Raw genomic sequence first — 18,840 nt, forward strand, 5'->3', positions numbered from 1 at the left:
TATATATATATATATATATATGTATGATTAAATATTTATTATTATATAAATAATATAATATATTTATCCTTTATAATAAATTCTTAAATATATACAGTATATAATCATTTATAATTAATTTATAAATATAATAAATAATAAATTGTAGTAAATTATTGCGAGAACAATTATATGTATATATGTGTAATGTTATAATTATATATTATACACACGCACACACACACATACAGTATGTTATATGTATAAGTACATATACATAATTATACATGCATATATATTATATGTATAATTATATGTAATTAAATATATATATATATTTTTAATTAATTTTCATTTTATTTATTTAACAGGGACAGTGCACATTAATCAACAGTAAAATACTGTAAATAAGCCAGAGTTAGCCTCAATGGCTAATTTTCAACTGTTGCCCCTTGCCAGATTTAAAAAAGGCAACCTAAAAGTCTAAAATACAGAAAATAAAATAAATTATAGTAAAATAAATTACTAAAATAAATGATCACACATACACATACAATTACATACAATAACATTAAGGATAGTAATGGCAGTATCAAAGAGAGAGAGAAAAAAAGACCACGATTACAAATATGACTTGCTTTTAAGAATTTCTTTAATTTATATTTAAATGCAGAATAATTTGTACTTACTCCTTAATTCAGTTGGTAGAGTATTCCAATAATGAATGGCTCTAACTGAAAAGACTGACCGTCCAAATGTTGTATGCCTAGTAGTTACTCTTGTTACTCTGCCATTATTATCCTTCTGCATTATAAACTGTTGTGCTTGCTTGTGACCAACTAGTAAAAACAATATGTAATATAGCTGCGAGCAGCGATGACGGGCCCAAGCCGTCAGCATACGCCACCCCGGTGGCATCGATAAAACGGTGCCCAGCGAGCACAAGCATCACAGTAACCCTCTGGCAGTTTGGTTTTAAGGGATACGGCAATTAAAGGGTTAATCCAAACCATCAACTCAGTGAAACACACACACACAGAACAACATATAAAACTTTAAATTCTGTGAAAATATATTTTTCATTGGTAGTTCATGTTAGTTAATGCATTTACTAATGCTAACAAATGAGAAATTATTATAGTTACCAAAGGTTTTAATGATTTATAAGCTTTTTTTAATGATTTATTTTTCCATTAACTAACATGAATAATTTTTTCTAACACAAATTAATAAAGTAAAAAATATATTGTTAATATTTAATGTTATTTGTGAATTAACCAATGTTAAAAAACAACATTATTTAACTGTTGTTAATTTACATCATTAATAAATATATACCATTTAATGTTTATCAAAATCAATTCCAAAATGTGTTAATATATTATTACATTTTAAAGTTTTATTTTTTGAACATGACTATTTTTCTAATATTAAAAATATTTTGTTCATTGTTAGTTCATTGTAAGTTCATACTATCAATGAAGAATTAACATGCTGTAAAAAATATATTTTTCATTGTTAGTTCATGTTAATTAATGCATTCCCTACTGTTAACAAATGAGACTTAATTATAAAGTGTTATCAAAACCTTTAATGCTTTATAAGCATTTTTTAAGGATTTTATTGAGAAGTTTAAACAGACCCTCTCTCTCTCTCTCTCTCTCTCTCTCTCTCTCTCTCTCTCTCTCTCTCTCTCTCTCTCTCTCTCTCCCTCCACACTCACTGAACTCACACAGTCAGTCACCCACCCAGTCACCTACCGCACACATTAGAAGCACAGAGACAGGAGAACTCTGATAAGTTTGAAAATGTTCTCCTCTGTATAGTGTATTGTAAATTCATGGAATTAATAACATATCCTCAGACTGTATTGTTCTGTGTATTTAATTTTTTATGAAGTGTTTTGAAGCTGCTCTTAAAAGATAAAAAAAAAGAAAAGTGTTATTTTTTACTGTGACTTTAATAAATTGCCATTAAATCACCGTTCAAGATATCCTAAATCGGTCCGCAATGAAGCATCTTCAGTATCTTGGAAGCATGTGAAAAAATGTTTGGTGTGAATTTTTGGTTTCTGCTTGAAGGAGTATGAATTTGTTTACGGCCCGTTTAAAAAAAAAAAAAACACATAAAAAAAAAAAATAGCCGATTTCCTGTTGGTCGTAGCTAATGACTGTAAATTAGAAAGTTGTCCGGATTAATAAGAACAATTTATGTACCGAGTTTGGTGTCTGTAGCTATCATTATATATATATAATCATTAATAATTATATACCATTTAATGTTGATGAATATTAATTCCAAAATGTGTTTATATATTATTACATTTTAAAGTTAATCTTTTGAACATGATTATTTTTCTAACATTAAAAAGATTAATAAATGCTTTAAAAAAAAAGTTCTTTGTTAGTTCATACTATCATGGAAGAATTAACATGCTGTAAAAATATATTTTTCATTGTTAGTTCACGTTAATTATTGCATTTCCTAATGTTAAGAATTGAGACCTTATTATAAAGTGTTATCAAAATCTTTAATGATTTATAAGCATTTTTTAAAGATTTTAAAAAAACAGACCCTCTCTCTCTCTTTCTCTCTCTCACCCACTGCCTCAATCCACACAGTCACTCACACAGTCACTCACAGCCCACCCCACCCCCACCCCTCACTCAGCTGCAGGCTGACAGGACCTCTCACTCAGAAGCATTATATCAACTCTCTGATAGTTTTTAAATTTTCTCCTAAGCATAGTGTATTGTAAATTCATGAAATTAATCACATATTCTCAGACTGTATTGTTCTGTGTATGTAATTTTTTATGAAGTGTTTGGAAGCTGCTCTTAAAAGATAAAAAAAAATAAAAATTATCTTTTTTACTGTAACTTTAATAAATTGCCATTAAATCATCGTTCAAGATATCCTAAATCCGTCCGCAATTTAGCATCTTCAGTATTTTGGCATCATGATAAAAAATGTTTCGTGTGATTTCCGTGTTTCTGCTTGGAGGAGTATTAATTTGTTTACAGCCCGTTTTTAAAAAAAACCCACATTAAAATAAATATAGCCGACTTCCTGTTGGTCGTAGCTAATGACTGTAAATTAGAAAGTTGTCCGGATTAATAAGAACAATTTATGTACCAAGTTTGGTGTCTGTAGCTAAAACTAACCCCCCCATTTTTGACAAAAGGTGGCGCTATAGAGTGCCTCTTCCACGCCCGTTTATGAGCTTTTTCCAGTGTCTAACTATCATTAATACTCATATGTGTGTTGAGTTTCATGACATTCTAAACATGTTATCTGCCTCAAAATCACCAGAAACGAATTTTCAACTTTGACACGTTGCCATGGCAACATAAGTTTAGATATCAATATTCCCTTCACAGTTTTACATCGGCCGTGTTTTGACATTATTCTGGTGAAGTTTGAAGCAAATCGAGTAAAAATAAGATGCTGAATTCAAAGCATTTTGAAAACGACACACTTCCTGCAGCCAGTTGGTGGCGCTATAACTTTCAGTCATTATAGTCACATCTATCCGATCGGCATCATACAACGAACAAATCACTGAAGTTTGATCAACATCATACAATGTATGTGGACGTTATTAGGCATTTCCTGGGTCTCATTTTTCGCCATAACTTCATCGCCTCGCCACGGGCAAACCGTTCGACATATCAAAAATATCTTCGCAATTTAGCGTCCCCAATGTCTTGAGATCATGTTCACCGAGTTTGGTGGCAATCGTATGGAAATCCTCAGAGGAGTATATCAAATTCCAGAGCATGCGCTTTTTAAACAGCCCTGAATAGCCGACTTCCTGTTGGGCGGAGCCTATGACATGCTGCGCGGAAGTTGTTCAGCTCAATGAGTTCTATATGTGTACCGAGTTTCATATGAATACGTGCAAGTATGTGTGAGCTATACATCAAGTTTTCTGACAATTTTCCAGGGGGCGCCGTAGAGCCCCTGTGCCACGCCCGGGTCCCAGCCTCAGCGGCGTCCTAATGGCCGCAGGTTCCAATGTGCGTGCCAATTTTCGAGAGTTTTCGGGCACGTTAAGGCCCCCAAAAGTGCCCGGATGATTGAAATAAAAAAAAAAAAAAAAATAAAAAAAAAATAATAATATAGCTGCGAGCAGCGATGACGGGCCCAAGCCGTCAGCATACGCCATCCCGGTGGCATCGATAAAACGGTGCCCAGCGAGCACACACATTACAGTAACCCTCTGGCAGTTTGGTTTTAAGGGATACGGCAATTAAAGGGTTATTCCAAACCATCAACTCTGTGAAACACACACACACAGAACAACATATAAAACTTTAAATTCTGTGAAAATATATTTTTCATTGGTAGTTGATGTTAGTTAATGCATTTACTAATGCTAACAAATGAGAAATTATTATAGTTACCAAAGGTTTTAATGATTTATAAGCATTTTTTAATGATTTATTTTTCCATTAACTAACATGAATAATTTATTCTAACACAAATGAATAAAGTAAAACATATATTGTTAATATTTAATGTTATTTGTGAATTAACCAATGTTAAAAACAACATTATTTAACTGTTGTTAATTTACATCATTAATAAATATATACCATTTAATGTTGATCAAAATCAATTCCAAAATGTGTTAATATATTATTACATTTTAAAGTTTTATCTTTTGAACATGACTATTTTTCTAATATTAAAAATATTTTGTTCATTGTAAGTTCATACTATCAATGAAGAATTAACATGCTGTAAAAAATATATTTTTCATTGTTAGTTCATGTTAATTAATGCATTCCCTACTGTTAACAAAAGAGACTTAATTATAAAGTGTTATCAAAACCTTTAATGCTTTATAAGCATTTTTTAAGGATTTTATTGAGAAGTTTAAACAGACCCTCTCTCTCTCTCTCTCTCTCTCTCCCCCTCCACACTCACTGAACTCACACAGTCAGTCACCCACCCAGTCACCCACCGCACACATTAGAAGCACAGAGACAGGAGAACTCTGATAGTTTTAATTTTCTGCTCTCCATAGTGTATTGTAAATTCATGAAATTAATCACATATCTCAGACTGTCTTGTTCTGTGTATGTAATTTTTTATGAAGTGTTTGGAAGCTGCTCTTTAAAGATAAAAAAAAAAAGTGTTCTTTTTTACTGTAACTTTAATAAATTGCCATTAAATCACCGTTCAAGATATCCTAAATCAGTCCGCAATGTAGCATCTTCAGTATCTTGGAAGCATGTGAAAAAATGTTTGGTGTGAATTTTTGGTTTCTGCTTGAAGGAGTATGAATTTGTTTACAGCCCGTTTAAAAAAAAAAAAAACACATAAAAAAAAAAAATAGCCGATTTCCTGTTGGTCGTAGCTAATGACTGTAAATTAGAAAGTTGTCCGGATTAATAAGAACAATTTATGTACCGAGTTTGGTGTCTGTAGCTATCATTATATATATATATATATATATATATATATATATATATATATATATATATATATATATAATCATTAATAATTATATACCATTTAATGTTGATCAATATTAATTCCAAAATGTGTTTATATATTATTACATTTTAAAGTTTATCTTTTGAACATGACTAATTTTCTAACATTAAAAAGATTAATAAATGCTTTAAAAAAATTGTTCTTTGTTAGTTCATACTATCATGGAAGAATTAACATGCTGTAAAAATATATTTTTCATTGTTAGTTCACGTTAATTAATGCATTTCCTAATGTTAAGAATTGAGACCTTATTATAAAGTGTTATCAAAATCTTTAATGATTTATAAGCATTTTTTAAAGATTTAAAAAAACAGACCCTCTCTCTCTCTTTCTCTCTCTCACCCACTGGCTCAATCCACACAGTCACTCACACAGTCACTCACACCCCACCCCACCCCCACCCCTCACTCAGCTGCAGGCTGACAGGGATCTCTCACTCAGAAGCAGTCTAAGTCTAACTCTCTGATAGTTTTCAAATTTTCTCCTCTGCATAGTGTATTGTAAATTCATAAAATTAATCACATATCCTCAGACTGTATTGTTCTGTGTATGTAATTTTTTATGAAGTGTTTGGAAGCTGCTCTTAAAAGATAAAAAAAAAAAAGAAATGATCTTTTTTACTGTAACTTTAATAAATTGCCATTAAATCATCGTTCAAGATATCCTAAATCCGTCCGCAATTTAGCATCTTCAGTATTTTGGCATCATGATAAAAAATGTTTGGTGTGATTTCCGTGTTTCTGCTTGGAGGAGTATTAATTTGTTTACAGCCCGTTTTTAAAAAAAACCCACATTAAAATAAATATAGCCGACTTCCTGTTGGTCGTAGCTAATGACTGTAAATTAGAAAGTTGTCCGGATTAATTAGAACAATTTATGTACCGAGTTTGGGGTCTGTAGCTAAAACTAACCCCCTCATTTTTGACAAAAGGTGGCGCTATAGAGTGCCTCTTCCACGCCCGTATATGAGCTTTTTCCAGTGTCTAACTATCATTAATACTCATATGTGTGTTGAGTTTCATGACATTCTAAACATGTTATCTGCCTCAAAATCACCAGAAACGAATTTTCAACTTTGACACGTTGCCATGGCAACATAATTTTAGATATCAATCTTCCCTTCACAGTTTTACATCGGCCGTGTTTTGACATTATTCTGGTGAAGTTTGAAGCAAATCGAGTAAAAATAAGATGCTGAATTCAAAGCATTTTGAAAACGACACACTTCCTGCAGCCAGTTGGTGGCGCTATAACTTTCAGTCATAATAGTCACATCTATCCGATCGGCATCATACAAAGAACAAATCACTGAAGTTTGATCTACATCATACAATGTATGTGGACGTTATTAGGCATTTCCTGGGTCTCATTTTTCGCCATAACTTCATCGCCTCGCCACGGGCAAACCGTTCGACATATCAAAAATATCTTCGCAATTTAGCGTCCCCAATGTCCTGAGATCATGTTCACCGAGTTTGGTGGCAATCGTATGGAAATCCTCAGAGGAGTATATCAAATTCCAGAGCATGCGCTTTTTAAACAGCCCTGAATAGCCGACTTCCTGTTGGGCGGAGCCTAAGACATGCTGCGTGAAAGTTGTTCAGCTCAATGAGTTCTATATGTGTACCGAGTTTCATATGAATACGTGCAAGTATGTGTGAGCTATACATCAAGTTTTCTGACAATTTTCCAGGGGGCGCCGTAGAGCCCCTGTGCCACGCCCGGGTCCCAGCCTCAGCGGCGTCCTAATGGCCGCAGGTTCCAATGTGCGTGCCAATTTTCGAGAGTTTTCGGGCACGTTAAGGCCCCCAAAAGTGCCCGGATGATTGAAATAAAAAAAAAAAAAAATAAAAAAAAAAAAATAAAAAAAAAAATAAATATAGCTGCGAGCAGCGATGACGGGCCCAAGCCGTCAGCATACGCCACCCCGGTGGCATCGATAAAACGGTGCCCAGCGAGCACAAGCATCACAGTAACCCTCTGGCAGTTTGGTTTTAAGGGATACGGCAATTAAAGGGTTAATCCAAACCGTCAACTCTGTGAAACACACACACACACAGAACATATAAAACTTTAAATTCTGTGAAAATATATTTTTCATTGGTAGTTGATGTTAGTTAATGCATTTACTAATGCTAACAAATGAGAAATTATTATAGTTACCAAAGCTTTTAATGATTTATAAGCATTTTTTAATGATTTATTTTTCCATTAACTAACATGAATAATTTTTTCTAACACAAATTAATAAAGTAAAAAATATATTGTTAATATTTAATGTTATTTGTGAATTAACCAATGTTAAAAAACAACATTATTTAACTGTTGTTAATTTACATCATTAATAAATATATACCATTTAATGTTGATCAAAATCAATTCCAAAATGTGTTAATATATTATTACATTTTAAAGTTTTATCTTTTGAACATGACTATTTTTCTAATATAAAAAATATTTTGTTCATTGTTAGTTCATTGTAAGTTCATACTATCAATGAAGAATTAACATGCTGTAAAAAATATATTTTTCATTGTTAGTTCATGTTAATTAATGCATTCACTACTGTTAACAAATGAGACTTAATTATAAAGTGTTATCAAAACCTTTAATGCTTTATAAGCATTTTTTAAGGATTTTATTGAGATGTTTAAACAGACCCTCTCTCTCTCTCTCTCTCCCCCTCCACACTCACTGAACTCACACAGTCAGTCACCCACCCAGTCACCCACCGCAAACATTAGAAGCACAGAGACAGGAGAACTCTGATAGTTTTTAAATTTTCTCCTCCGCATAGTGTATTGTAAATTCATGAAATTAATCACATATCCTCAGACTGTATTGTTCTGTGTATGTAATTTTTTATGAAGTGTTTGGAAGCTGCTCTTAAAAGAAAAAAAAAAAAGAAAAGTTTTCTCTTTTTTACTGTAACTTTAATAAATTGCCATTAAATCATCGTTCAAGATATCCTAAATCCGTCCGCAATTTAGCATCTTCAGTATTTTGGCATCATAAGAAAAAATGTTTGGTGTGATTTACGTGTTTCTGTTTGGAGGAGTATGAATTTGTTTACAGCCTGTTTAAAAACAAAACCCACATTAAAATAAATATAGCCGACTTCCTGTTGGTCGTAGCTAATGACTGTAAATTAGAAAGTTGTCCGGATTAATAAGAACAATTTATGTACCGAGTTTGGTGTCTGTAGCTATCATTATATATATATAAACATTAATAATTATATACCATTTAATGTTGATCAATATTAATTCCAAAATGTGTTAATATATTATTACATTTTAAAGTTTATCTTTTGAACATGACTATTTTTCTAACATTAAAAAGATTAATAAATGCTTTAAAAAAATTGTTCTTTGTTAGGTCATACTATCATGGAAGAATTAACATGCTGTAAAAATATATTTTTCATTGTTAGTTCACGTTAATTAATGCATTTCCTAATGTTAAGAATTGAGACCTTATTTAATGATTTATAAGCATTTTTTAAAGATTTTAAAAAACAGACCCTCTCTCTCTCTTTCTCTCTCTCACCCAGCTCCTCAATCCACACAGTCACTCACACAGTCACTCACACCCCACCCCACCCCCACCCCTCACTCAGCTGCAGGCTGGCAGGGAGCTCTCACTCAGCAGTCTGGGAGCTCTCACTCAGCAGTCTAACAGCTCTCTGATAGTTTTTAAATTTTCTCCTAAGCATAGTGTATTGTAAATTCATGAAATTAATTACATATCCTCAGACTGTATTGTTCTGTGTATGTAATTTTTTATGAAGTGTTTGGAAGCTTCTCTTAAAAGATAAAAAAAAAAAAAAATTATCTTTTTTACTGTAACTTTAATAAATTGCCATTAAATCATCGTTCAAGATATCCTAAATACGTCCGCAATTTAGCATCTTCAGTATTTTGGCATCATGATAAAAAATGTTTGGTGTGATTTCCGTGTTTCTGCTTGGAGGAGTATTAATTTGTTTACAGCCCGTTTTTAAAAAAAACCCACATTAAAATAAATATAGCCGACTTCCTGTTGGTCGTAGCTAATGACTGTAAATTAGAAAGTTGTCCGGATTAATTAGAACAATTTATGTACCGAGTTTGGGGTCTGTAGCTAAAACTAACCCCCTCATTTTTGACAAAAGGTGGCGCTATAGAGTGTCTCTTCCACGCCCGTTTATGAGCTTTTTCCAGTGTCTAACTATCATTAATACTCATATGTGTGTTGAGTTTCATGACATTCTAAACATGTTATCTGCCTCAAAATCACCAGAAACGAATTTTCAACTTTGACACGTTGCCATGGCAACATAATTTTAGATATCAATATTCCCTTCACAGTTTTACATCGGCCGTGTTTTGACATTATTCTGGTGAAGTTTGAAGCAAATCGAGTAAAAAGAAGATGCTGAATTCAAAGCATTTTGAAAACGACACACTTCCTGCAGCCAGTTGGTGGCGCTATAACTTTCAGTCATAATAGTCACATCTATCCGATCGGCATCATAAAACGAACAAACCACTGGAGTTTGATCTACATCATACAATGTATGTGGACGTTATTAGGCATTTCCTGGGTCTCATTTTTCGCCATAACTTCATCGCCTCGCCACGGGCAAACCGTTCGACATATCAAAAATATCTTCGCAATTTAGCGTCCCCAATGTCTTGAGATCATGTTCACCGAGTTTGGTGGCAATCGTATGGAAATCCTCAGAGGAGTATATCAAATTCCAGAGCATGCGCTTTTTAAACAGCCCTGAATAGCCGACTTCCTGTTGGGCGGAGCCTAAGACATGCTGTGCGGAAGTTGTTCGGCTCAATGAGTTCTATATGTGTACCGAGTTTCATATGAATACGTGCAAGTATGTGTGAGCTATACATCAAGCTTTCTGACAATTTTCCAGGGGGCGCCGTAGAGCCCCTGTGCCACGCCCGGGTCCCAGCCTCAGCGGCGTCCTAATGGCCGCAGGTTCCAATGTGCGTGTCAATTTTCGAGAGTTTTCGGGCACGTTAAGGCCCCCAAAAGTGCCCGGATGATTGAAATAAAAAAAAAAAAAAAAAAAAAAAAAAAAAAAAAATATAGCTGCGAGCAGCGATGACGGGCCCAAGCCGTCAGCATACGCCACCCCGGTGGCATCGATAAAACGGTGCCCAGCGAGCACAAGCATCACAGTAACCCTCTGGCAGTTTGGTTTTAAGGGATACGGCAATTAAAGGGTTAATCCAAACCATCAACTCTGTGAAACACACACACACAGAACAACATATAAAACTTTAAATTCTATGAAAATATATTTTTCATTGGTAGTTGATGTTAGTTAATGCATTTACTAATGCTAACAAATGAGAAATTATTATAGTTACCAAAGGTTTTAATGATTTATAAGCATTTTTTAATGATTTATTTTTCCATTAACTAAAATGAATAATTTTTTCTAACACAAATGAATAAAGTAAAAAATATATTGTTAATATTTAATGTTATTTGTGAATTAACCAATGTTAAAAAACAACATTATTTAACTGTTGTTAATTTACATCATTAATAAATATATACCATTTAATGTTGAAATCAATGTTTTAATGTTTAAAATCAATTCCAAAATGTGTTAATATATTAAATTTTAAAGTTTTATCTTTTGAACATGACTATTTTTCTAATATTAAAAATATTATGTTCATTGTTAGCTCATTGTAAGTTCATACTATCAATGAAGAATTAACATGCTTTAAAAAATATATTTTTCATTGTTAGTTCATGTTAATTAATGCATTCCCTACTGTTAACAAATGAGACTCAATTATAAAGTGTTATCAAAACCTTTAATGCTTTAAGCATTTTTTAAGGATTTTATTGAGAAGTTTAAACAGACTCTCTCTCTCTCTCTCTCTCTTTCTCTCTCTCTCTCTCTCTCTCTCCCCCTCCACACTCACTGAACTCACACAGTCAGTCACTCACCCAGTCACCTACCGCACACATTAGAAGCACAGTGACAGGATATCTCTGATAAGTTTTAAAATTTTCTTCTCGCCATAGTGTACTGTAAATTCATGGAATTAATCACATATCCTCAGACTGTCTTGTTCTGTGTTTGGTGTGAATTTGTGGTTTCTGCTTGGAGGTGTATGAATTTGTTTACAGCCCGTTTTGAAAAAAAAAAACACATAAAAAAAAAAAAGCCGACTTCCTGTTGGTCGTAGCTAATGTCTGTAAATTAGAAAGTTGTCCGGCTTAATGTGAACAATTTATGTACCAAGTTTGGTGTCTGTAGCTATCATTATATATATATAATCATTAATAATTATATTCCATTTAATGTTGATCAATATTAATTCCAAAATGTGTTAATATATTATTAAATTTTAAAGTTTCTCTTTTGAACATGACTATTTTTCTAACATTAAAAATATTTTGTTCATTGTTAGTTCATTGTAAGTTCATACTATCAATGAAGAATTAACATGCTGTAAAAAATTATATTTTTCATTGTTAGTTCATGTTAATTAATGCATTCCCTACTGTTAACAATTGAGACTTAATTATAAAGTGTTATGAAAACCTTTAATGCTTTATAAGCATTTTTTAAAGATTTAAAAAAAACAGACCCTCTCTCTCTTTCTCTCTCTCACCCAGCTCCTCAATCCACACAGTCACTCACACAGTCACTCACACCCCACCCCCACCCCCTCACTCAGCTGCAGGCTGACAGGGAACTCTCACTCATAGAAGCATTGTAACAACTGTCTGATAGTTTTTAAATTTTCTCCTCTGCATAGTGTATTGTAAATTCATGAAATTAATCACATATCCTCAGACTGTATTGTTCTGTGTATGTAATTTTTTATGAAGTGTTTGGAAGCTGCTCTTAAAAGATAAAAAAAAAAAAAAAATCTCTTTTTTACTGTAACTTTAATAAATTGCCATTAAATCATCGTTCAAGATATCCTAAATCCGTCCGCAATTTAGCATCTTCAGTATTTTGGCATCATGAGAAAAAATGTTTGGTGTGATTTACGTGTTTCTGCTTTGAGGAGTATGAATTTGTTTACAGCCCGTTTTAAAAAAAAACCCACATTAAAATAAATATAGCCGACGTCCTGTTGGTCGTAGCTAATGACTGTAAATTAGAAAGTTGTCCGGATTAATAAGAACAATTTATGTACCGAGTTTGGTGTCTGTAGCTAAAACTAACCCCCCCATTTTTGACAAAAGGTGGCGCTATAGAGTGCCTCTTCCACGCCCGTTTATGAGGTTTTTCCAGTGTCTAACTATCATTAAAATGGATATGTGTGTTGAGTTTCATGACATTCTAAACATGTTATCTGCCTCAAAATCACCAGAAACGAATTTTCAACTTTGACACGTTGCCATGGCAACATAATTTTAGATATCAATATTCCCTTCACAGTTTTACATCGGCCGTGTTTTGACATTATTCTGGTGAAGTTTGAAGCAAATCGAGTAAAAATAAGATGCTGAATTCAAATAATTTTGAAAACGACACACTTCCTGCAGCCAGTTGGTGGCGCTATAACTTTGTCATAATAGTCACATCTATCCGATCGGCATCATACAACGAACAAACCACTGGAGTTTGATCAACATCATACAATGTATGTGGACGTTATTAGGCATTTCCTGGGTCTCATTTTTCGCCATAACTTCATCGCCTCGCCACGGGCAAACCGTTCGACATATCAAAAATATCTTCGCAATTTAGCGTCCCCAATGTCTTGAGATCATGTTCACCGAGTTTGGTGGCAATCGTATGGAAATCCTCAGAGGAGTATATCAAATTCCAGAGCATGCGCTTTTTAAACAGCCCTGAATAGCCGACTTCCTGTTGGGCGGAGCCTATGACATGCTGCGCGAAAGTTGTTCGGCTCAATGAGTTCTATATGTGTACCGAGTTTCATATGAATACGTGCAAGTATGTGTGAGCTATACATCAAGCTTTCTGACAATTTTCCAGGGGGCGCCGTAGAGCCCCTGTGCCACGCCCGGGTCCCAGCCTCAGCGGCGTCCTAATGGCCGCAGGTTCCAACGTGCGTGCCAATTTTCGAGAGTTTTCGGGCACGTTAAGGCCCCCAAAAGTGCCCGGATGATTGAAATAAAAAATAAAAAAAAAAAAAAAAAAAAAAAAAAATAAAAAAAAAATAATAATCCTTAGAAGAACAATAGGGCCCTGCGCCTTACTGGCTTGGGCCCTAATAATAATCCTTAGAAGAACAATAGGGCCCTGCGCCTTACTGGCTTGGGCCCTAAATATGAGAAAAAAAATCACAGAGTGCATGAAAAGTTTTGCTGCTTCTATTGTTAAGCGTGGTCTTATATGCCTGAAGTTTGCCAAATTAAATTTAAGAATTTTGGCTACCTTTTTGAAATGTCAGTTGGGAATCTAAAATTACTCTTAAATATTTAAAATCAGAAACAACCTTGAGGTTTTCTCCTTTAACAAATACATCAGGTTGAGGAATCACTGTCGGTTTTTGTGAGCTATACATACAAACAGTTTTGCTTATATTCAAATGTAAATATGAGTAACTCAGCCCATCTGAAACATGGACCAATCAGTTAGAATGTTTCCTGCTTGTTGTATGTTTTTAGCATGCACCTATAAAACTGTATCAGCATACATTTGAATACTAGCAGCAAGTCATGAATATACAAACTAAACAGGATAGGGCCCAGAATTGATCCTTGAGGAACTCCAATATTACAATTTCGGTACATTGATTGACTATTACCAAGACGCACATTGCTAAATTAAAAGTCATCGATTTAATAGCTTCAACAGAAAAAGTAAAACGTGTGAGCTTTGAAAGAAGTACCTCATGGTTCACAGTGTCGAACCCCTGATTTAGATCCAAAAACACTTATTACATTTACAATTACATATAAATTAAATATCATTTATAATTTTATCCTATAGTAAAAAAAACAAGATATTATTTTTAGGGTGAGCTCTTTGTCCTATCCAGAATGCCCCAATGCAGATTGTCTGAAAGAATTCTGTAATAATAATTAAATGATTCTTATTTTCTTCATAATAATCTGCTAAACTACAAATTGGATTAGCGTTGAGGCCATTTTCTGATAGGAAGAGGAGTGATTAAGCAGTGCTACACCGCAGGGACACAATCAACCTGTGTGAGCCTCAATTCATTTCAATACAGATGCAGATCTATTTAATCTGTAATTAATTACCCGTGTCTGTACGTTATGAGTGACTGAGAACAGCGGGGGCTTAAAACTGCAGCAAGCAAGAGGATGCGAGTGTTCAGGAATAAAGAGAACGTCCATATAAGTCCTCATACACAGAGAAGGTTTTGAAGGTGGTTTATGTAGAGTTTCTCCAGTGTGTCGTCTATAATAAGCCTTCTTGCAGTCTCACATTGTGCGAACAGCTCTGCTATCAAATGATTCAGTGTGTTGTTTTTACCGCGGTGAGTGGGCTGAGGGAGCTGGATGTGGATGTTTACAGTGACGGACAAGAGCGTGTTCCCTCCTACTGAGGAAAATAAACACTGTGTGCAGCGTAAACAGCAGCGAGACCCTCACGAGCCCAGACTGACTGACTCAATAAGGCAGGAAACCCGAGACGCTGACAGAGAAATTACACTCCATCGTGAGACATTAGACACAAGAGGGAGTGAGAGTTTAGTTAACTTCAGTTTCAATTGGTGTACAGTAAGAGATATGCATTATGATGAGACTAAAGCTGTTCTGATTCAACAGCATGAATATAATACTGATATCACAGATGCTGCAGTATACATACTGTATTAGTAGTATGGAGTAGTATGCTAAACTTCTTACCGATGCGGTCCAGGCGGTCCAGAGCGACGGTTTCAAACGCTCTCCTCATCATGGGATACTCCTCCAGGACCTCGTTGAAGTTGTCCACAGACAGAGAGTACAGACGGCAGTATGTGTCGGCCCGGACGCTGGCGGTGCGTCTGCCTCGTGTCAGCAGACAAATCTCTGAACGAGAGAAGACATAAACACATCAGTATGCACTTCTACCACGTACTGGTACTGAGATCCTGGCAGAGTTCTAAGAAGTGCAAATTATAATACATAATAAATTATTATAAATGCATTTAACACCATAAACTGATGAAAATATATGGCTTATTATTATTTACATTTATAAAATGCATTTATGAGCATTTCATACTGGCAGAGTATTAAGACTACTGTTTTTTAGGTTATAAATGCAAATTATAATAAATAATAAATTATTATAAATGCATTTTATATGATAATTTCTTATTATTATTTGCATTTATACTTACAAAATATTGCATTATAAAAACGTAAAGTATAAATGTAATGAATTATATTGGCAGAGTTATAAGAATACATTTTCTCTTTAGGAAAATAATGCAAATTATAATAAGTAAATTATTATAAATGCATTTAATATGATACTTATTATTATTATTTGCATTTTAATTATAATACATTGCATTTATAAAATGCATTAATAAGCATTTATTGGCAGAGTTGTAAGATTATATATTTTTTAGGTTATAAATTCAAATGAATATAAACACATTTAATATGATCATTTATTATTATTTGCATTCATAATTATAATAATTTGCATTTACAAAATGTAAATTTATGTATTTGAAATATGATCAAAATAAGCATTTGATACTGTCAGAATTGTTATTATATATTTTATTCTATAGGTTATGAATTTTAATAAATTATTATAATTGCATTTATGACTATTTCTTATTACTAGCATTTATAATAAATTGGATTCATAAAATGTATAAACAATCAGGCTGGCAATATCATTTTTTCTCTTTTCTTTAGGTTAATACTGCAAATTATAATAAATATTTTTGTAAATTATATTATTTGCATTTATAAAAGGCATCTATAAGCATTTTATGATGGAAAGGTTGTGAGGATATAGTATTTCTTCAGATTATTATTTTTTTTTTAAATTCAAGAAGTCAATGTAAAACTTGTGAAGTAGTTAAATCTAAACTGAATTTGCTGTGTTTAAATGAAATTTAAAAATAATTTTATAGCACAACAATGCCATCAGTACATGTATCTATCAACATAAATGATTCTCTTAGCTCATCTCACATGGCTCCTGTAGACACACACACACACACACACACACACACACAGGGTTCCTGCATTTAAGCTGCATGACACAGACAACTCCAGAAATGACGCTGAGCTTCTATAACACCACTGTTCAGCATGAACCTTTGGTGAACCTGTGTGTGCAGACCAGAAAACACACGTCCGATCACATTCTCTCTCCAAACACTCCCAGAGCTGATGTTCACGCTGACTTTCTATCAAGGAAAAAAACAAACACACGCTCAAAAACAACTATCCTTCCCCCTTTTTTTGGATTAAAAGTGTTCTGTAATCCACAGCTGAAGCACTAAATGCCACTCAGAGCTTAGAGGACTGGCAGACCTCATATGTCACGGCGGATCAACAGAATTATGCCCCATTTATCGACTCGAGGTGCAGAACTGGCAACACCGCCCTCTGCTGCCCTCCAGAGAAGAGCAAAACCACTGGCTGCTAAACAACCAATACCCACAATCCTCTCCCCTTCTTAAGTGCCAAACATCAATATTAGGGATGGCGGAAGAAATCAATTTACAGACGCCAAACGATTCTTTTCAAAGACAAGACAGAAAGTCAATATTAGTATTTTAGATTACTAATAATTCTATTTATAAACTATTTATATGCAGAACCACATTACAAAGCATGGAGAACTGTGAACACGACGCCCTGAATCTGAATCAAATGGTAAGATTCGCAGCACTAATCAATGCTTGAGCTGCAGTCAGAGTCAGTATTCTTACTGCATGACGACTATTGACTCGTTTGTATTTGTTTCCTGAGTAATATTTTCCTGTTTGACGTGGCATTGGAATGACATGCTGGCCGGACACACAGAAGTGACAGTAGATTTGTTCCAGAGTGATTTTGTGATCTCACACTGACCCCAGTTTAGCTCATGGCAGCGTTTCCATTAGCGTGATGCGTTCAACAGCTGATCTCTGACTCATCAAAATAAAACAACATCAACGCCAGCAGGAAATCCGGCCGGAATAATCTGATGGAATACTAGGATTGTTTACCATGATGGAGAAGAGAGTGTGTGTGTGTGTGTGTGTGAGGATTATGTTAAAGGGATAGTTCACCCAAAAAGAAGATATTTTGAAGAATGTTGATAATCAAGAAGTTGCCAGTAACCACTGATTTCCATAATATGGGGGAAAAAAAACATGGAAGTCAATGGCTACTAGCAACTGTTTGGAATTTTCATTTTTGGATGAACTATCCCTTTAATTGTGCTTTACAGCCATGTTTTTGTTATTAAACACTAAGTGGACAGTCTAAACATCACAAACACTTCAGAGCCAGGAAGATATGAACATAATCTCAAAATGGTTGATTACTCATGCAATTACTGCTTATATACCATAATATTTATGTGCAACTCCAGGGAACTTAACATTAAAAAAACATAAAACAAACAAATAAATAACCAAACAACAGCAGCATGGTAACATGCCAGTCTAAATAAAATGATATAATATTTTTGGAAACGTAACAACAAAACGTGTTTATAAATTAAAAAACTATTTGTGGATAATCCAGTAAATCAAATAATTATAGTAATAAATAAATAATCATTTATGTTTATAAATAATTGTTTATTAATAATTTATTATTTAATAATTTCCTCTTTTTATTTGTAAATTGATGAAGAATGATAAGTCATTATAAACAAAAATTAATTGGATAAGCCGCATTTAAATTTCACTTTCACTTTTTTCATTTTAAAGCTGCTGTAAAATATTATTGCATTTTATGCATGTTATATATGTTATGACATATTGCCCATAATATTCAAAATAACAAACTATTCAGAAATGGTCTGCATTAGACTTTGAACTCGAACACTAATGCTAATGTCCTGTCATTTCTGCATAATTCCACTGGTTTTAATGGACAGGAACATTAGGACTTAAAAAAGGAACAAATAAGCCAGAATAAATGAGCAAAATGAGTCAGTGAACCTGTGCAACACGTTCCCTGTAAAAACACTCAATGTGTCAGTGTGTAATGAGAGTCACAGAGCTCGAACCGTGAGAGGATTATAAGCACAGCAGCCTCACACACTGCCATTTGTCAAAACCACAATCCAAACACACACACACACATAATTTATCAAAAGCAATTCACTGGCAGGCATAAATAAATAAATAAAAATAAATAAATAAATAAAAATTAATAATAATAATAATGCATGTAAGGTGACCTTGAGTCTCATGTAAGGTG

General features: G+C 33.7%; 1 protein-coding gene across 1 annotated transcript in view; it reads right to left on the reverse strand.

The window, feature by feature from the left end:
- LOC306843318 (potassium/sodium hyperpolarization-activated cyclic nucleotide-gated channel 3-like) overlaps positions 1–18,840 on the reverse strand; it is a gene marked incomplete at both ends in the record, with an annotated part of 86,768 nt that overhangs the window by 3,104 nt on the left and 64,824 nt on the right. The window contains one exon of the mRNA XM_079374723.1: positions 15,316–15,480. Coding sequence (XP_079230849.1) covers positions 15,316–15,480 — 165 coding nt within the window. The remainder of the gene's footprint in view (positions 1–15,315; positions 15,481–18,840) is intronic.

The sequence above is a fragment of the Barbus barbus genome (assembly GCF_936440315.1).
Source record: "Barbus barbus genome assembly, chromosome: 23".
NCBI classification, from domain to species: Eukaryota; Metazoa; Chordata; class Actinopteri; order Cypriniformes; family Cyprinidae; genus Barbus; species Barbus barbus.